Source organism: Puma concolor, chromosome D2, assembly GCF_028749965.1.
Source record: "Puma concolor isolate L17-30 chromosome D2, mPumCon1.1.hap2, whole genome shotgun sequence".
Classification (NCBI taxonomy): Eukaryota; Metazoa; Chordata; class Mammalia; order Carnivora; family Felidae; genus Puma; species Puma concolor.
The window spans coordinates 81,093,251-81,113,968 of record NC_141677.1 but is presented as its reverse complement, the minus strand read 5'-3'; the positions used below and the strand labels follow the sequence as shown (position 1 = coordinate 81,113,968).

At 51.9% G+C, this 20,718-nt stretch overlaps 2 protein-coding genes across 4 annotated transcripts in view; one reads left to right on the top strand and one right to left on the bottom strand.

Annotated features, from left to right (window-relative positions):
• Positions 1-1,418, bottom strand: part of LHPP (phospholysine phosphohistidine inorganic pyrophosphate phosphatase) — a 120,074-nt gene extending 118,656 nt beyond the window's left edge. For 2 of the 3 annotated variants that reach the window (XM_025918355.2, XM_086681117.1), the window contains exon 1: positions 1,207-1,418. In XM_025918355.2, coding sequence (XP_025774140.1) covers positions 1,207-1,331 — 125 coding nt within the window. In that variant the 5' untranslated portion in view covers positions 1,332-1,418. The remainder of the gene's footprint in view (positions 1-1,206) is intronic. The other variant, XM_086681116.1, reaches the window with a different exon arrangement.
• A 13,410-nt stretch (positions 1,419-14,828) lies between these two features.
• NKX1-2 (NK1 homeobox 2) lies at positions 14,829-19,900 on the top strand. The gene is made up of 2 exons (XM_086681318.1): positions 14,829-15,144; positions 16,819-19,900. Exons 1-2 carry the CDS (start codon positions 14,931-14,933, stop codon positions 17,535-17,537), a joined length of 933 nt encoding a protein of 310 aa, XP_086537444.1. The 5' UTR covers positions 14,829-14,930; the 3' UTR covers positions 17,538-19,900.
• The last annotated feature ends 818 nt before the right edge of the window (positions 19,901-20,718 follow it).

Genomic DNA, 20,718 nt, shown 5'->3' with positions numbered 1-20,718 from the left:
CCTTCTGCCTAAATCTTCAAAGCCTTCCCCCACACTCAGGTTAAAATCCAGGTACCGCTCTGTGACAAGTCCCTGCGATAGCCAAGCTCCCCCTCTTCAGTTCCATGAACATGAATGTGCTGAGTTCTCTTCTGCCGCACGCCTTAGCAACTGCTGTTCCCTCTAGTGGGAATGCACTTCCTCCGCCCCTTCACCCAGATAGCCCTTCTTACCCTTCAGTTGCATCCAATGCCTTCTCTTCAGAGAAGTCCAGCCTCACCTCTGTCCGTTTCTCAGCAAATCTTATGTTTACTCATCTGCGTCTAAGTTTACTGTTCACTTCCCCTGCAGACACGAGCCCCATGAAGACTTGGCAAAGGCCAGGACTTAAACCTGACTTTAGGAAATGAAGCTCCCGGGGGGGGGGGGGGGGGGGGGGGGGGGGGCGTGTCAAGAGTCTCCCAGGTCTGGCTGCCCTTCACATGCTCTCTTGGAGGCCACATCTCCCTTTTCTGAGTTCCTGGCCTCTCCTGCTTTGCTACACAAGACACTTTGGCTCCTGTCCAGACAGGTGGGGTGGGCTCCCTGAGAACGACAAAGAGGCTCACTTAACTGCCATCCATAGGCAGGTAAACTGAGTCCTAGTGAGGTCAGGCCACTAACCCAGGGTTTCCCAGCTAGTGCCTCTGGGAAGTCAAGTCCTGGGCCATTGGCCCTTCCTGGCTGTCCATCAACATCATGGCAGCACTGGCCTGTCGTGCCAATCAATGGCAGCTACAAAGCGGAGGGTCCAGTAGTACCAACTGTGGTCCCTGTGTGGTCCTCTGTGCACAAGATTTGGTGGGCAAGATGCCCTCCTCCTCCTCCTCCCCTCTAAACAAACGATGCCAGCGCATACGCCATTTAAAGTTTTCCTGTAACCACATTAACAAAAATGTAAAAAAAAAAAGGAATGTAATGTATGTTATTTTACCTAACGCTCAGCAGCGGCAGGAAGCAAAAGGCAGCCCCAGAGGACCGGGCAGCTCTGACCAGCACAGGCCCTATGCTCGCGGGGGTGGAGGGGCGGCGGGGGGCTGTGACGGGGTCCCGCCCGGGTGGGCTCTCAGGGACCGGGGCGGGGCCAGTGCAACAGCCCCGCCCAGTCCCCGGCGGGAGCCAGAAGCTGCCGGTGGGATTCGGCAACGCGGAGCCTCGCGCCCACCGCGGCCGGCGCGGCCCACTCACCTCGCCAGCGCCTCCACGGAGCCAGGGATGGGCACGCCGCCGCCCTCGCCGCTATCGTGCAGGACACCCGAGATGTCGAGCAGCACCCCGCGCACGCCTGCCAGCCGCTCGCTCCACGCAGCCATCGCGCGCCGCTGTGCACCTCTGACTCCTCAGACTCCGCGTCCCAACTCGCGGCTGGGAACTGCGGCCGGGCTTACGGCGCAGGGGCGCCTGGGAAGTGTAGTCCTGGGCCGGGTAGTCCGACGGGGCGGGGCCAGCGGGGCCGTTCCGCCGGGCGCAAACCCGGAACCGCGGGGCGCAAAGCCGGGGCCGCCGGTCGCCGCCTCCCAACTCCCGGCCGCACGCGCGCGAAATGGGAGCCGTCTTCCCAGATCAGTGGACCAAAGGCAGGAAAAGCAAAAAACAAGCCCCTCCCTAAAAACCAGAACGAGGCACTTGTAGACCACACGGAGACACCTGTAGCAAAAGTTAGAGAGATCGCTGGTGTCCTCATCCTCTGGCTGAAGAGTATAACCAGCCTTAAAAGCAGCGGAGATAGTTGGGGGCGCCTGGGTGGCTCAGGTCATAATCTCGCGGGTTTGTGAGTTCGAGCCCCGCGTCAAGCCCTCTGCTGACAGCTCAGAGCCTGGAGCCTGCTTCAGATTCGGTGTCTCCCTCTCTCTCTGCCCCTCCCCTGCTCACGCTCTGTTTCTCTCGGTCTCTCAATAATAAATAAATGTTAAAAAAAAAAAAAAAAAGCAGCAGTGGAGATAGTTGGATCCATTGGCCGGACAATCCTATGCCTGGGAAGTGATGCTCCGGAAATGATTCTCAAGACCATGAGTGCAATGGAAGCTATCATGCCACAACGAGCTGGAAGAAAAGTGAATGTGCAAGCACGTATAACATGGCTACAGAAAGAAATATGCCATCAAAAATGAAGACTAGATAGCAACACGGAAAGTGCTCGTGTTATAACATATGAGAAAGCAGACTACGAAACTATAATGTAGACCACCGCCATGCAAAATTAAGGGTGCATAGGAATAGGGCTGGGAGGAACATGGGAATATTGCAATGTGTTAGACCAGTCATATTTTGGATGAATTGTTACAGTCCCTTTAATATTACATCATTTTTTATTTAAAAAAATTTTTTACTGTTTATTTTTGAGAGAGAGAGAGACAGACAGAGTGAGAGGAGGGGAGGGACAGAGAGAGGAGAAACAGAATCTGAAGCAGGCTCCAGGCTCCGAGCTGTCAGCACAGAGCCCAACACAGGGCTCGAACTCACGAACCACGAGATCGTGACCTGAGCCAAAGTCAGATGCTCAACCCACTGAGCCACCCAGGCGCCCCTAACGCTACACCATTTTTACACTAAATAAAAATTGGTAGAAAAGAGGGAGGGTTCCCTTAACTGTCCCTCTGACTTTTCCAAGTTTTAAACTGAAATTTGAAAAAAATCAGACTCCTCTGGGCACGACTTAGCTTTGAGGTATCAAAAGAAGACCATATTTGAATGACCACTTCATTTCAGCCTGTTGAGTCACAGATAGGATGAAGAAATTGTCGGAATTTTAGGACTTGCACCCAGTTCAGGACACCTCAGTGGTTCAGTTGGTTAAGCGTCAGGCTCTTGGTTTCGGCTCAGATCACAATCTCGCAGTTCGTGATTTGGAGCCTGCCGTCAGGCTCTGCACTGACAGTGTGGATTGGAATTCCCTCTCTTTCCCTCTCTCTCTCTGCCCCTCCCCTGCTCATGCTCTCTCTCTCTATCTCTCTCTCAGTAAATAAATAAACTTAAAAAAAAAAAAAAAGAACTTTCACCCAGTTCAATGAATTGTACATATCAACATCTCTCAGTTTCCTGGGGAATGGTGTGCTCTGTTGATTTTACAGGAGATAATTTGTATTTACAGGAGATAAATATAGCTCCTGCCCTTTGGTAATTTGCAATCTGGTTGGGGGAGAAAAGAATATTAGACCTTATATTAGCTACGGTTCTTAGTTGCAGATGATAGAAACCACTCCAGCTAAAGGGTTATGTTCACATCAGGCAGTAAAGAGCTTGCGGATTTCCATGGGAACTAAAGAACCAAGTTCAAGTACTCTACAGCCAAGAGCCATGCAGCTCTGTGAAATGGCCAATTACATCGTTCCATTGTCTTCCTGCCCCGCCACTTGGTTCCTAAGATGCCAGACACCTGACAGTAAAGGCCCCAAAGGACCAAATCTGTCCACCACCATGCCCTTGAAGGATTCTCTCCACCTGTGGCCAACACCTACCTCGTTTCCACCATGTCTAGCTTTGTGGCACCTAGTCCGACCTGCAAGGGAGTCTGGGAAGTGCAGCTTTTAGCCTTCCAGATTCTGTGATATGGGAGCTGAGTGAGTCGATCTGGGTAATCTGCCAATCACATCATGCTCTATACACATGTATTGAACTTCTACTCTCTGGGCTCAGTGGGCTCTAGGGATGCAAAAAGGCCTAAAATATGATCTTTGCCTTTGAGTCAAGACTGTAGAGAACAAGATGTACGCCTTTGAGATTGCTGACCAATTGTGTGCCAGGTGCCAATGAGTGACGTAAACACAGGTAAGAGGATGGGTTTGTTTACCGCAGAGGGACAATGGACCTTGAAGAATGGCTGGGCTGTAGCCAAGGAGGGGGAGAAACAAGGGCATTCTGCCAGTGTGGGGAGCCTGCCCATGGTTCTCTCTCTTCTTTTGGCCATATATGACCTTGGTCAAATCCCTTTCTTCTTCTTTTTCTTTTTTTCTTTTAGAGAGAGAGTATGAGCAGAGGAGAGGGGCAGAGGGAGAGAAAAAGAGAGAGAGAGAGAGAGAGAATCTTTTTTTTTTTTTTTTTTTTTTTTTAGAGAGAGACACACACAGAGAATCCGAAGCAGGCTCCAGGCTCCGAGCTGTCAGCACAGAGCCCATTGTGGGGCTCGAACTCATGAACTGTGATCACAACCTGAGCCGAAGTCAGACACTTAACCGACTGAGCTACCCAGGCACCCCGAGAGAAAGAATCATAAACAGACTCCACACTCAGCACGGACCCTGACGCAGGATCTACCCCACGACACTGGGATCGTGATCTGAGCCCAAATCAAGAGTGGGATGCTCAACCGAGTGAGCCACCCAGGTGCCCTGAAATTATGGTAGACAAAATAACACCCCCTTGAAGGTGTCCACATCCTAGTCTCCAGAACCTGTGAATGTATTATCTTACGTGGCACAAGTGACTTCGCGGACATAATTAAACTAAGGATCTTGAAATGGGAGATTATCCTGGATGATCCAAATAGGCTCAGTGAATCACAAGAGTCTTTATAAGGTAAAGGGGGAGACAGGAGAGTCAGAATCATGACAGTGGAGAGGGAGACATGACAACAGAAGCAGAGCTAAGAGACAGAGAGATTTGAAAATGCTGTATTACTGGCCTGGAATGTGAAGGGGCCATGAGCCAAGAAATTCAGGCAGCTTCTAGAATCTGGAAAAAGGAAAGAAATGGATTCTCCTCTAGATTCTCCAGAAGGAATTCAGCTCTGCTGACACCTTGAGTTTAGGGCTCCTTGCCTTTAGAGCTAGAAGATAATAAATTTGTAGTGTTCTAAGCCACTGCCCTTACAGCAATTGGCTACGGCACCAATAGGAAATGAATACAGGGCCTTAGTCCCTCAGCTGAAGAATGACATTGGCCCACAGTGACAACATGGTATCGTGGGCCACTGATAGGCTTGGACCCGGTCCAAAAGCTCATGACCTTTCTCTGAATATAACGGGTGAAGGGCATTATATAAATTAGGCTTGCAGTTGGCTGCGTGTAATAGAAACGCAAGTACAGTTGCTCAACCAAATAGAGGAACTATTGCTCGGATACCAGGAAGTCGAGAGGAAGGCGGGCCTGGGCAGGTGCAATCGCTTCCAGGACTATCAGGAAATAGGCTACATCCGTCCCGTGTTCTGCTACCTTAAGGTGAGGCTTTTACCCTCATGCTTTCACGGTGCCTGTTGCATTAAAATCACCTGGAGGACTTATTTAAAAACACAAGTTTGGGGACGCCTGGGTGATTCAGTCGCTTAAGCATCTGACTTCAGCCCAGGTCATTATCTCATGGTTCGTGGGCTCTCTGCTGTCAGCACAGAGCCTGCTTCGGATCCTCTGCCCCTCTCTCTCTGCTCTCCCCCACTTGCGCTCTCTTTCTGTCTCTCTCAAAATAAGTAAATAAACTTAAAAAAAATTTTTTTAATTAAAAAAAAAAACAACATAAGTTTGGTTCCAGGTGATCTGGGATGGGCCTGAGAATTCGCATGACTTAGAGGCTCCCAAGCAATGCTGATGCTTCTGGTCTCCGGCTCTAGATGAATGTTTCTCAGTTTTTTAAACCACATGTTTATTTACATATTTTTGAGAGAGAGGGTGAGCCCAGGGGAGGGGCAGGGAGAGAAGGGAAAACAAGAATCCGAAGCAGGCTCCGCGCTGCCAGTGCAGAGCCTGACATGGAGCTCAATATCATGAACCGTGAGATCGTGACCTGAGCTGAAATCAGGAGTCAGACGCGTAACTGACGGAGCCACCCAGGCGTCCCAGTGTTTCTCAAGCTTTAAGGTAGATGTGAATTTCCTAGGGGAACTTACCATAAAATGCATATTCTGATTTAGTCGGTCTGGGGTAAAACTTGAGATTCTTCATTTCTTTTTTTTTTTTTTTTTTTAATTGAGATTTTATTCTTAAGTAATCTCTCCACCCAATGTGGGGCTTGAATTTACAACCCTGAGATCAAGAGTTGCATGCTCTACCGACTGAGCCCGCCAGGTGCCCTGGGATTCTGCATTTCTAACAAGCTCTCAGGTAGGCTGCTGATGCTGTCCACGGATCATACTTCAAGTAACAGGAGTCTAGATTCCAGACTCTAGCATGACCTCTCACGCTTATGGCAGCTCTGAAATTCTGTGATGCTGTGGTGGTGTTTTGTTGCTGTTGTTTTCTTTTCCGAAAACGAGATCACTTTGTAGAGGAAGATGTTCGAGACGTGGCCCACCTACGTGCACATTGTTAGTAGAGGTACTGATGACCTAGGTTGTAAATTACGTTCACCATTTGCTTCTTCCCTCCTTCCTGTCGCTGCTTGGCAGGTCACCTAGACAGTGAGGTGAGGCTCAGGCTGTCAGCTCCAATGCTTTCGAGCAACCCTGGACAAGGATGTGTGGGAGAGGACACAGTGGGTGATACTTTCCTGGGACTTCCGTCCTTCGTTGGCCTCTTCTTGCCATGGAGACACCAGTTCCCTGTTTGTGCAAAGAGTGGGGAGTTGGCAGTTTTAAATAAGTGTGCGGAATTATTAGGATTGGTATCAGCCCATCAGTACACTCACATGAGGTACTTTTTGTCAAAGAGACTCTTTCCAAAGCTGTGGGCAGGGGTAAGGGATTTTCCCTAAGGGAGTAGGATCCATTATAGACCCATATCCATATCTAAACATTTCTGGATCCTTTTTTTTTTCCTTGATTTTTTAAAATGCTTTTTATTTTTGAAGGAGAGACAGAGAGTGAGCAGGGGTGGGGCAGAGAGAGAGGGAGACGCAGGATCCGAAGCAGACTCCAGGCTCCGAGCTGTCAGCACAGAGCCCGACGCGGGGGCTCGAACTCACGATCCGTGAGATCATGACCTGAGCCAAAGTCAGACGCTTAATGGACTGAGCCACCCAGGTGCCCCTCTGGATCCTATTTTTACTTTCATCTTCACCTGTACCACCTCTTAAGGTGTGGCATTTCCAATCCATTTTAATCGGACTATAGAGCTTTGGGTTTATGCTACGGGGCCACCGTGTATTCCTTGGAAATCTTCAGTCTGCTGAATGCCGGGATGTCAATGGGTGCAAAGACAAATGCATGGGCCTTGACTTTAGGTAAGTCCGAGGATCAGTCTGTACCCCATACAGTGTGATAAGGGCTGTGCCCATCAGCAGTCCTGGACCTTGGCTAATTGATTTCCAAAATGGGGGAGAGGCAAAATGAGTGTTGGGAAGGCTGTAAGACAATTCACAGGATCAAAGAAAATGCGGGGGAACCAGCCCTCAGAAAGTACTAGAACCATCAGCTCTGGGAGTGGGAATCAGCAGGTGACTTCGTTCAGGCATCACTGCTGGGCTCATGCAGCCCCCGCTCAGTGTCGTGCTGCTTCAGATTCCCAGGGGAGAGAGCCTGGAGGGTCCCGCAGGAGCCCATTCCCACCCCCTGGCTCGCCGGGGCCCTTGCTTGGCAGTCCCACATCTGAAGGGGGGTGAGGCGGGGGTGATCTGAGCAAAGTCAAACTACTGATACCAGAAAAGGGGTGAGGATGCTGATCAGGCAGAAGCAAGATGCCTCCCAAGGCCGTAGGGAGGGCTGGGCACCGTGTGGGAAGGAGCGCCCCGGGGAACCCCGGCTGGGCAGGGCAGGACTCACAGAGAAAAGAGCACTTGGACAGAGGAGACTTGAAGCTGAAAGCAGGTTCGCAGGCAGATGTGGGACGGAGAGAACATTGCTGGAGCGACACACACGGGTGTGAGAGCGAGTCCTACCCGGGGCCTTGTCTCGTTGCCAGGACTGGAGGCCCTCTCAGGGTGTGCGATGGTTAATTTTGTATAGCACCTTGACTGGGCCCTGGGACGCCCAGCTATTTGGTCAAACGTTACTCTTGCTGTGTCTGCGAGACCATTTTTAGATGATATAAACATCGCCATTGGCAGACTGAGCGAAGCAGATTGCCTGCCCCGATATGGGTGGGCCTCATTCAATAAGTTGAAGGCCTAAATAGAGCAAGAAGGCTGACCACCAGCCCCCTGCCCCCCACGACTATGCCAGCAGTTCTCCTGGGCCTCCGGCTCATCCTGTAGATCTCGGGTCTTGCCAGCCTTCATAACTGCATGAACCAATTCCTTTAAAAAATCTCCACCTCTCTCTCTCTCTGTCTCTCTCTCTCTCTATCCATATAGCCTATTGATGCTGGTTCCCTAGAGAAACCTGACTTACAAGGGTGGCTCCCATCAAAGAGAAGAGGAAGGTTTATAAGGATACACAGAGGCTCATGGGGTCCCAGAAGCCCCTGCACAGCTGGCCTCTGGAGGCGTGGAACTCAGGCAGGGGCTGGTGCTCGCCCATCTGCCAGTGTCTCTTGCAGATTCCCTGCTTCGCTCCGCACATGTGTTCTGTTCTGCTCTCGCAGCTCAGGCCGAGTGTCTACTGACTCATACCGTCCGTGATCGTGTGGCCCCACGATGGCCACCCTGTCTCCATATTTCTTGCCCACTGAGCTCAAGCTCCCACCACTGGCAGGAAATGTGCCATTGGGTCTTGATCAGACTCTGGGATTGGACTCCTGGGGTCTGACTCAGCCAGGTCACCTGGTTGAGCTGACTGCTTTAGGCAGCCCAGGAATGGGCCATCCCAAAGGCTGGGTGTCCCCTCTGCTCCCCTGGCCCACTGACCAGTCGCCGGGATCCAGAGGCTGGGCAGAGTCTCTGAGAAGGCAGCACGTGTGGGCAGGAGACCCACACACATCTCACATGGAACACCACCGTGCGGGGACCAGGCAGTGAGTGGGGTTGGATTGTGAAGAACCCCCACCCCCTGCTCGGTGCTAAGGCATTTGGTCTTCACCCCACGGACCACGGTAGCCACGGAAATGCCACGAGCCCTGGTGAATCAGGTGAGGTCCCTCGGCATGAGCCCAGCTGAGGTAGCTGACTTGCGACCCACAGATGTGCTTCTGATGGTTTGTTTTTCAACATTTTGAATTGCTTGCCAGCATTGGAAACTTTGGACTTGTCACATAGGAATCCAGCTTCCCAGCTACTCGGGGGCAGCATGGAGATCAGGCAGCGCTGATCAGCATTCTTACAAGGCCGCCACCCACTCGGTGGAGTCACAGCAGCCACCAGTCGGGGAACACTGGCACTCCAGCTGGGTTTACTGGTTTAGGCCACGGCCACGGCCATGTGCTCTCAGGACCGCAGTCTGCACACCCACGTGAGGTGAAGAGCTTGGGGAGAAGGCAAAGCTAGGGGCAGGGGGACCAGGGACTAGAAGTTAAGAGCATGAAATTTAGGGGCGTGCCTGGGTGGCTCAGTCAGTTAAGTGTCCAACTTTGGCTCAGGTCATGATGTCACGGCTCGTGGGAACGTTTGAGCCCTGCATCGGGCTCTGTGCTGACAGCTCAGAGCCTAGAGCCTGCTTCAGATTCTGTGTCTCCCTCTCCCTCTGCCCCTCCCCTGCTCATGCTCTCTCTCTCTCTGTCTCAAAAACAAATAAACATTGAAGAAGAAGAAGAAGAAGAAGAAGAAGAAGAAGAAGAAGGAGGAGGAGGAGGGGGAGGAGGAGGGGGAGGAGGGGGGAGGAGGAGAAGAAGAAGAAGAAGAAGAAGAAGAAGAAGAAGAAGAAGAAGAAGAAGAAGGAAGCATGAAATTTAGGCACAGATGTGGGGAACAGAGGGCTTTGACGCTTACCTTGAAGGACACTTGCCTACGAATGATGATCATACTCATCTCCATTCAACAGGGAAGCAGATGCTTCATATATTTGCAAAGTGCCACCTTGGCTCCTGTCTTTATTCTGCACGTGGTGTCTCCCTTCGGAAGGGCATTAACACGGCATTCGATGCTCACAGTGAGCAACAGCCCAGACTGCATTCATTCGCGTCCCTCTTCCTTCTGGCCCTGTCCCTCCCTCATCACTTCTCACCCAATATGTCCTCAGCTTGTCACTTGGCATTTCTCCCCCATTCTCCTTCTTCCAATTACATGTCTCTATTTTTCCAGATGCCCAGAGCAATTTGGTTTGCCTGGCAATCCCCGTGTCTTGGGCTCCTCCCAGGAATATCGTAAAACAGTAGGAAAAAACACTGAATGTAAGAGCCAAAGCTGGATCCCCAAACCTGAGCCACAGTCTCCTCCTAGGTAGTGTTGGGCTTAGTTATTTCCTGGCAGGGCCTCTCACATATCCTAGCTCCGTGTGTAACTTTGAAGGAAAGCCATTTGAGCAATGTCTGAGATTAGATTTCACCCTGGGGCAGCAATGTGATTTCCTTAATCAGAATTTTACCAAAGCAGGTTCCGAAATCTCACCGCCCAGGTTCAGATCTTAGCTTCACCACTTCCTCGCTCTGGGGTCATGGGCAAATCGGGGATAATAACAGTGCCTGCTTCGTGGGGTTGTGGGGAGGATGAAATGAAAAAACCCCGAATAAGCAAAGAGCTTGGCCGAGTGCCTGGTTCAGAGCAAGTTCCCCAAAAGAGCAGCTATTATTAATATCGGCAATATCGGAAAAAAATTAACGTGGATTCTACTTATCAATGTAACCCCTGCTTTATCCCCTTCTTTGATGCTTCCTCAACATTGCTGAGATAAAGAAGTTGATTTTTTTTTTTTTTGTAACCTGTTGATTTCCAAGAAGAAATACTGATTTCCTAGAGCAAACTATGCTAAGTACACATTTTTGTTTTGGTTGCGATGGGGGACGGTGGGAAGGCTACCGTTTGAGCTTTCACAAGTGAAAACCTCCAAGGTGGGTTTTTAAAAGAACTTGCTCTGCTTGGCAGTCAGAGTTCAAAGCCCTGGTGGGAAACTGTAAATGCTAGCCTTTAATTGTAAATGAACTCTCCAGCAACAAGGGGTATAGAGTCAAGTAAACGTTAACAACTGATTCTGCTGTTATCAGTAGTTTCCTTTTAAAATCCAGCGCCTTCCATCCCCCCCCCCTCCCATTTTGCAGACCGTTTCTGAATTGAAATACATTTTGGGGAAAACTGGCTGAGGTCATGAGTAATGGGGTTGCCCACAAGGCTATCCCTGCAGTTGACTTCTCTCCCTTTGTCACCAAGCCGTGCCTTATGAAGCTGTCTCTTTGGCATATATGTCCTGCCCAGGGTGCTGGCCCAGAACTGCAGGGTTTTACCTAGAGAATTTGTTTATTTTATTGCAGGAACATAAGATGTTATCTAAAGTGCTTTGACACGGCTCATAATATTGCTCTCCCTCTGCATAAATAGCAAATTCTTTCCGTGTTAACACTGTTCATGTCTCAGGCAACAGCTCTTCAAGGCTGTGCTGGAATTATAGGCCACTTTGTTTGTGGAATAGCTTGGGAAGCTTGGCACCATTGATTTGCATCAGTGCCTCCGGAATAGCCTTTGCCTTCTCCTTAAAGATACTATCTAAACTGTGAAATTCATTAAATAGCCCCAGAAATGGATCAGGTTATTTAACACAACATCCCTAATGGCGCAATATCTCAGCTGTCTGCACTGATAGTGAACATTGTCTTGGACAGTGTTATCAGCCCAGGACACCCGCTATGAATATTGATCCCGAGCTTGTTACAGCCATCAGTTGCCATCAGGACAGGTCAGGGTGGGAACCCACCTAGCATCAAAGCAATTTAAAGACAGCACTCAGGCAGAATTTTAATGCCCACGTTGAAAAAACAAATCAACTCCATGCACAAAGGGAAGGTGGCTTGCTCGATATGGATATATTTATTATACAGGAACACCTCGGGTATAAATACATGGGTGAGGACATTAGCGAGTGAACACAAGACCAAATTGTACCAATCGGAGGTCTCACTGCCTCCTGGTCATTCACAAAGCTGGTGGCCAGAAAGACAATTCCCTAAGTCCTCCCCCGCCCCTCACCAAATTGCAGAATTTTGCCTGTCTGTTGGGTGGGGTGGTTCTCTCTAAAACGGGTAAAAGGGAGCATTTTCTATTCCTTCAATGCTGCTGGTACACACTCCAGTGTTTCTTTTGCATCATCTATTTCCAGAAGCCAAGCACATAACCTGAGCTGCACTGAACACACGTATTAGAAAGAGAGATGAAAAAAATAATAATAAAGGGCCAGGAAAAATTGATAATAACTAAAAGAAGTTATTAAAGATTGAGTCTTTTTCAACTTTTTTTTTTTTTTTTAATTTTATTTTTGGGACAGAGAGAGACAGAGCATGAACGGGGGAGGGGCAGAGAGAGGGAGACACAGAATCCGAAACAGGCTCCAGGCTCTGAGCCATCAGCCCAGAGCCTGACGCGGGGCTCGAACTCACGGACCGCGAGATCGTGACCTGGCTGAAGCCGGACGCTTAACCGACTGCGCCACCCAGGCGCCCCAGAGCCTCTGAGCCATCAGCCCAGAGCCTGACGCGGGGCTCGAACTCACGGACCGCGAGATCGTGACCTGGCTGAAGCCGGACGCTTAACCGACTGCGCCACCCAGGCGCCCCAAGATTGAGTCTTAAAGAACGTGGCCTTTATGCGTCCTTGACTTTGTCTCCAATTTGTTGCTTCTCCCTTTTTTGCTCCTTTTCTATATGTGACACCTGCGGACCTCAAAGGAAAGGGGATTCGTATCATTGAAATAAAATTCTTTTGAGGCAATTTATAAAGCGAAAATGGAAATGACCCAGGCTGAGATGGCTCTTAGCTGTCTGCAGCCGTCCCTGTCCCTCTGGTTTGGGTATGAGGTGCCTCTGGAATGACAGCCCATCTTCCCATGAACATGGCCTCAAGGTTGCCAACAGAACAGAAGAAGGACTATGGGATGCCACAGATGCCCATTCTGGAGCTACCTTAAGCAGATCTTTTTCTACCCTGAAGAACCTAGATATGAAAAAAATATGAATGTGGGTGGGAAAAAGTAAAAGGGGGCTGGGATCAATATAGGGAGGGAGGGAGAAAGAAAAGGAAATTAAAAAAGAAAAAAGCGTGTGATCTGGGTGAGAAAGAGCTGTCAAAGCAGAAAGCAAAATACCCTAATGGGTATGTGTTCAGGAAGGTTCTGTGATGTGCAATCCAGGGTCCTGGGTGCCACTGTTTAGTTCCAGGGCCACCTTCTCTTTGGTGTTCACAGGGCGTGCATTCCCTCTGGTGGGAGGTGGGCCAGGGGGCTCGGGCAGGGCACTTCCTTTCCTGCTTTCCTGTAAAAGCACAATCCATCAGGCTTTAGAACGAGAGCTGGTTTGAATTTCGGCAGGGCTTTAAAGTCGGCAGGGAATACAGGGGCCGCCACTGGGAGGGGCCACAGGTTTGAATGAGAAAAACTACAAGAAACCGGCAGATAGGGTCTTCTCTTCAACAACAGATGGGATTAACAGCGCCCCACCCACGCCCGCACTTTAATGGGCCAGTTTCTCCACCTCTTCCTACTGCTACCTTCTCGGACCATATTAATTGCCAAGTCATTGTTTGGGAGCCCCATGGGGCAGGGAAGAAAGGAACAGCAGAGTTTGAAGTGGTTCTGGGAAGAGGGGTGGGAGAAACCTCAGAATTTGCCGCTGGGATAAATACTTACTGCTCATAGACCGCTCCCCAAGCGGTGAGAGGAAAAAAAAAAATGTTAAGATGGACCTGGCTGGGGGAAGTTTCCCCCAAGGACTGATGTGCATCATTCCATGGGACCTGGTGGGGCAGATGGGAGCCCTTTCAATTATCTCTGTTCTCTGACTTCAAATTCAAACCAGACAAGCATCTTTTAACCTGTTTCCTCCTGGGGCTAGAAGGAGATGGGGGTCAGAGATGCAACCTGGGTCCCAGAGACCCAATTTCTGTTGCAAATGATTGAATCTGTAACTGTGAAGAAGGGCTGAAGGGCATCAGGGTTATGCTTGGCGTCTCAGCAAGCCGGGGGCAGCCACCCTCGCCTGGCTCACCAGGCCTCACCAGGTCATCTCCCTCCCCTGGCTTTGAACCCGCAACCTGACACGGTTTCCACAGCGGCGGGGCACCCTGGCGGGGGGCGGGGGGGGGCGTGTTGGACCTCTCTCCAAAACCCCTCCAGCTCTCCTGACCCTGCTGGGCTAGGCTCCGGCTGGGGGAAGAAGGGAAGAACTTTCTCCCTCCATTTCTGAGATGGCAGGATATACTGGAAAGGATACAGGTCCGGGAAAAGAAGACCTAGGTTCGAATCCGGACGCTGTCACCAGTCAACAGTAACCCTGGGCAACTCCTCATCTTTGAACCTCAATGTCCTCATCTTTAAACGGGGATAATAGTTTTGCCGGGCCACTCCCACCTCACAGGGATGCTCAGAGAATCAAACGAGATCGCGCAAGCCCGGGGGCATTGTGAACCGTAAACCGTGAGAACGTTAGAGCCTTTCAGTCCGAGGTGACCAGGTCTGAGGTCACCCCTGTGATCCACAGGCGCGGCAGATGTGCTGAGTGTTGCCTTCGAGTAATCAGTGCTGGCCTCAATTACATCCCCAATTCAAAGTCACGGGGGAAAAGTCACAAACGCAAGCGCAAGTCAGTGTGTGTGTTGGGGGGGGGGGGGAGGGGTGGGGGTGTCCCCCAGGAGGGAATCGTCGCGCGATCCCTCGCTCGCGCACGCCAGCAGTCCCCGTGGGTCGGGCGGAGGCGCGCGGAGCCGGCGGCGGTGTAGGGGCGGGCGCGCGCGCCGGGCTCACGCAGGCGCCCCCGTGCCGAGGCCAGCGGCCCCCGCGCGGCGCGGGGCAGTCGTGGGGCTGCGGCGAGCGCGCCCTGCACGTGGTGGGGGCCCGGGCCGAGCAAGTGCCAATCCCGGCGCTGCGCCCCCGCGGCTCTCGCCCAGCCCCGCCCCCGCGCCCCCCTCCCCGGCTTCACTTGGCCGCCGCGACCCTCCTACTGGCCGGAGAGCGGCGGCCCCGCCACAGCCGAAGGCAAGCCCAAGCGCGGCCATCCCGGACCCCGCGCCGCCGGCCTCGGTCCCGCGGGCGGCGGGCATGCTGGCATGGCAGGACGGCGGGGCCAAGGCGGCTCCCGCCCACCACAAGATTTCCTTCTCTGTCCTGGACATCCTGGACCCGCAGAAATTCACCCGCGCTGCGCTCCCGGCCGTGCGTCCTGCTCCCCGGGAAGCCAAGAAAAGTTTGGCAGAGGCCGAAGCGGGGAAGGACGCCAGCCCGGGGGACTCAGCTCGGCAACGGGAGACCCCTGGTAAGGATGCGAAGCGGTCCCCAGTTCCGGGAAGCCTCAGCCCAGATGATGCCATGGGGGAGTTGGAGGCGCGCGGGGGGAGAGGGGGAGGGCAACCAGGGACAGAGTGAGCGGCCCTTAGCGGAGCGTTCGCCAAAGGGAGAAGGCCACCCGGGACGAGGTACAAAGTGTTGCCTTGCCTCTGTGTCGGAACTGAATTGAGGCAGAAAAGAGGCCCCCAACATCCTGGGTCAGGGATTTGCCTACCAAAGCTGGTCCCTACTCACCGGCCAAGTCACTAAGCGCCACAGTTCTATTTTTTTGCTCGGCAGTGGAAACTAAACAGCGGGCGTCCACCTTATTATCCAGGCTCACTCATTTATCGGGCATTTAATGCGCCCGCTACGTGCCAGGGCCTAGCCTAGAGACGGGGATAAAAGTCATGGAAAACTTCAGAACCCACGAGGTAGAGAACATCATGAATACTGCCTCCATTTTATGATTGAGGAAACAGAGGTGAAATCGTGTGGAGGGGTCTTCGTGAGTGCGAGGTCAGGTTTAAGCACCGCGTGCCCACTTCCAACCACCCTTCCCACCATAGAGACACCTGCAGAGATGCCGCTGCCCCAAGCGCTCTCTCTCCCCAGACCCAACCATTGACTGGGGTGGGAGCAGGGATGGAGTGGGGCGAGGGGAGGCCGCCGTGGTCCTCTCTCCTCGAAACATTTTGACCTAACTCTGGTGGACACTTGATGAGAAGCCTGGGAGAGTTTGTGCCCGGAAGGTAGGACAAAAGACAGCAGGATCCGTGCTGGGTGAAGCGTGGGCACGAGGCTCCCTGGAGAGACGCTGAGTCCGGGCGCAGGTCCGAGAGACGCTGGATGTGGCACAGCCCCCCCGCTTCTCCTCCCCAAGTTTGGCAGTGATTGTCTGGGCCTCCGGGCGCCTCTGGCGGCTGCGCTTGGGCCAGGGTAGTCTGCCTGGTAATTGTTCGGATCGCCCCTCGGAGGGGCCGCTCTCCCCTCCCCCCACCTCCATGATCGATATTCTATTACTGGCGCCTGCATATCTCCTGCCCGCAGCTTGCAGGTACCGACTTCAAACCCTCTTTCCCTGTCTGATCCTAATATTGTTCGATTAAAACTTACCTTTAATAGATGACATCTATCGATCCGGCCCCGCACAAATCTGAAACTCTATTAACACGGCAGGAGAGAGAAGATGGGAAAGAGGGAATTTCACTTTAAGGCGGGGGGCGGGGGGGGGGCTTAATAACTTCTTTTTTAATTGCTAGGAGTTCCAGACCAAAATAGGCTTCTAGCGACCAGAGAGACACAGCCCTAAACGCACTTGACATTTCGATGTCTCAACGTACAGGGATCCTACCCTCCCAATATTGTCCAGTATGGTCATTATTTTTTCTTAATGCAAGGTGTCACTCATTCATTCAAAACACAGTTCTTGGAAGTCAGCTAGGCGGCAGCTGAGTAAAGGGCAAGAGGATACCGCACCCCTAAACCCCAAATCCTGGCTTGCGAGGATGTGTGGTCGCGGGGGTGGGGGAGGGGGGAGCGCGATGCCGGAGAGGGGCCGACCTGGGGGGGCTCTGAAAAAGAACAGGAGGAGGAGGAGGTCTGGGGACCCGGAGGGGCTGGGTCGTGCGGGGCTTCTGGTCACCCGCCCCTTTTCCACTAGATGCTGCGGACCGCGGCGCGGGCGCGGCGTCCCCCTTGGAGGGCTCGGAGGCCGAGGAGGAGGAGGAGGAGGCCGAGGATGCGGGGCGGCGGCGGCGGAGGGAGCGGGCCGCGCGCCTGGAAGCGGACCCGGCGCGTTCCCCCGAGTCCCGGGCGGCGGCTTTGGCGGCGGGGGAGCGGGCCCCCGGCGGGCTGGCGGGCTCCCCGGGCTCGCCCGACTCCCCGCGGCCCCGGCGCCGGCGCACGGAGCCCCGCTGCGCCAAGCCCAGGCGCGCGCGCACCGCCTTCACCTACGAGCAGCTGGTGGCTTTGGAGAACAAGTTCCGGGCCACGCGCTACCTGTCCGTGTGCGAGCGCCTGAACCTCGCGCTGTCGCTCAGCCTCACCGAGACGCAGGTCAAAATCTGGTTCCAGAACCGCAGGACCAAGTGGAAGAAGCAGAACCCGGGCGCCGACGGTGCGGCGCAGGCGGGGAGCGGCGCGCCCCAGCCCGGGGCGCCCGGAACGGCAGCCGCGGCGGGCGGCGGCGGCTCGGGAGGCAGCCCCGGCGCCCCCGGGCCGGGCGCGCTGCCCTTCCAGACTTTCCCCTCCTACTCGGCGGCCAACGTTCTCTTCCCAGCCGCCACCTCCTTCCCGCCGACGGCCGCCGCCGCCGGGGGCCCCTTTGCGTCCTTCCTCGGACCGTCCTACCTGACCCCTTTCTACACCCCGCACCTATGAACCTGGAGCTTCTCAGGGGTCCTCTTCGTCGGGACTCACAAATGACTGGCGTCGTCGTGTGGTCCCGGTTCCACCGAGGGGCGTCGACATGCACGGCCCGCCCCCTCGTGGTGAGCGGGTGTCTGCGCGCCGCTTCCTTTCCAGCTGTGGGGAGGCGCCACCGGAGGGCAGGGAGAGGCCGCCTGCCGACTCCCGCAGCGCCCCTTGCCGCCGCGCCGACCCCCTGAATCCACGAGATCCGCAAAGGGGATCAAGGATCTGCCGTCTTTAAAAGTGCCCCGAGATGAAAGCTGTCCTCACAGCTTGGCGTTTCTGAACTTGGCTCTTCGCTTTGGGTCAGGCTCCATTCGGTTCAAGGGCTCCTTTTGAGGGTCTGGGTGTCCCGAGCAGGGCTAACACTGCCGCGCTGCGGGGTTGCGGATGCCGGGGACCCGAGACTTCCTGCCCACGGGTCGCTCACAATTAGGATGGAATCTTCGAACATTTTAGCTCACACACGTGGTAAGCAGCTTGCCCTTTTCGGAGCGGATGGTCTCCCTTTTCGTACTTGATTATTGGCCCCAAACCAAGGCTTCCTCCCAAATATTGAACGAGCTGGGTCCACGAGCACACACTGCCGTGGTGAAATGGACTATTTTTCAGATGCACAAATTTCTACGTTTTTAGATTTTCATTTCAGATTGGGACTTGAGCACAATTCTTGTTCCAAACGGACTCTCCTGAGAGACTAGGTCTCTTACTTTTCTGAGAAGCCCTAGAAGTCTCTGCTAGGAAACGTAACGGCTTTGTGGCCGGGCTTACCTGCTAACGCAGACACAGTTCCGCCGCGCTGCACGTTTTCTGAGCAGTTTCCCGAACCAGGCAATGGCCTCAAACGCGTAAAAATGATAAGGAAGGGACCAGTGGTTCGAAGCCTATGCCTGAGGCTGCCTGTTTTGATTTACAGTCTTTGATATTCTTAAAACTTCAGTCCTGGCTCCTACGTCGGTCCGGGCAATTCCTAGGCCCGCAAATAGTGAACCAAAAGCTGGGAGAGCGGAGCTCCTCCAGCACACATGACTGTCGTGAATTGGACTTTTTTTTTTTTTTTTTTTGAGCAGCAGGCAAAAGTTTATATTAGAGTATCAGATCAGAAAAGAATGGTATGAAAGCTGTCTTACCGAGAGGGGACATTCGAAAGTGAATGCCTGCTGGGCTATTTTTTAAAAGCACAAACTCAACATTATTAGAGCTTCATCTAGAGCAATTCTTGTTCCAAACAGACTCTCTGATGGCATGGTGAACATGTGAAGGGTTGTCAAGGGTGTGAAGGAAGTATTTCTTGGGCTAAAGCAGAAGCAAAATCGTACCCATAATGGATTCAACTGCCACAGCTTAATGTATGGCCCTTAGTTCCAACTGCTACTTTTTTCTCCCTTAAAAAATTAGTTACTCTGTAAAATTCTCATGCCAGACTTGTTTGGAATGCTGCTTTTAGTTTTCTATGTAATGTGTTTGAAGCTCATATCTCAGAAACCCAGCTCTGCCTAACTAGGTCACGTTTATTTCTTCCTTACCTGGATTTGATTATTTGAGGCCTGCTGATATCTACGTGGATAGCATCCTGTTGCCATTTTTTGATAGCCTGTGCCATTAAAAATTAAATTTAATGATCACGGGCTGCTTCTAAAGTACATGCAGTTTGGTCTCATGAACACATATCATAATTTTGAAATATCTAGTTCTATGGTTATCAGAAATGATAGAAAATATCCCCCCTCCCTTATGCCAAATTCAATGAAGACTCCGTATTCACAGGACTCTCACAAGATTTGAGAATGTGTATCATTTAATTGCGTATTATTTACTAATTACTCTGTTCCTTCTATTTTAAAGAAGAGTGTCCCCAAACAGTGCATTGTTTCTAAAAGACAATTGATGCCAGATGAGATTAAACATGCAGTTACTATGGTAGAGAACATTTTATTCACTTTACACGTTGATAAACACTCCGTCAATAACTGCTCCTTGGTTTCTGAAAAGCAACACCCATGTGTCACAAACAGGCAATTCAAGTACACAGAGGCAAGGTTTGTAACGAGAAGCTGAATTTCTGTAAGATGTGGAAACATTTCATCTCTCAGGTACCAGAATCCCAGAAGACTCCAGTCGGAAGAGAGGGACTAAGGAGGGAGGCGGGAAGCTTATCTGCGGACTAGCTTGAAGTGCTGTCATTCTTGACCTTTCCTGTTAGGACACCTTGTAGCAGAGTAATGCTCCAAGTGTGTGACTTTGGATTTGTGCTGCTTTGAAAGGCCCCGTGGCTTTCCAACCAAATCCATGGATGTGTTTGTCTAATAAATCCTTTTTGTAATGCTTTCTCATTTAACAGTTTCTTGTTTTCTCTTAGCAAAGTTTTCAACTAATTTTGTAATTATCAGAGTTTGTATGTATGTGTCCCCTCCCCTCGCCAGCTAGTATTCACAAATTGAGGGTGTCTCCACCCTGACACTACTTTTTCATGCCACGTTAGGTACTTTGCCAAACCCATGCCAAACATACGCGGAGTGGCTACGCTGGCAGGCAGTATATACAAACACACAGGGCCATTTTCTTTTTTTTTTTTTATTTTTTATTTTTTTTTTAACGTTTATTCATTTTTGAGACGAGAGAGACAGAGCATGAACAGGGGAGGGGCAGAGAGAGAGGGAGACACAGGATCCGAAACAGGCTCCAGGCTCTGAGCTGTCAGCACAGAGCCCGACGCGGGGCTCGAACTCGCAGACCGCGAGATCATGACCTGAGCCGAAGTCGGCCGCCTAACCGACTGAGCCACCCAGGCGCCCCAACAGGGCCATTTTCAAAGCAAAAGTGAAACATCTTACAGAATTTTGTTAGTGGCTACAAATTAAATCAACACCTGTGTACCAGATTTTTAGGACATTAACTTCCTAGACTTACTTTGCAAGTTCTTAGTACCTTATAAAGTGCCTGGTAGGTCACTTTTTGGAGTTGCGCCATCCATTGGTCATAGATTTCTGATGTTAAAAAATGACCATTTCAGATCCCCACTTGAAACCCCACAGCCAAGAAGAAGGGGAGTGAGTGGAGAGCGTCTTATATGTTGAGAAATCCCCATCTGTTTTATGGGCACGGATCAATTTAGTGTATTTGTCTTTTTAGAAATAACTGCTAAGCACCT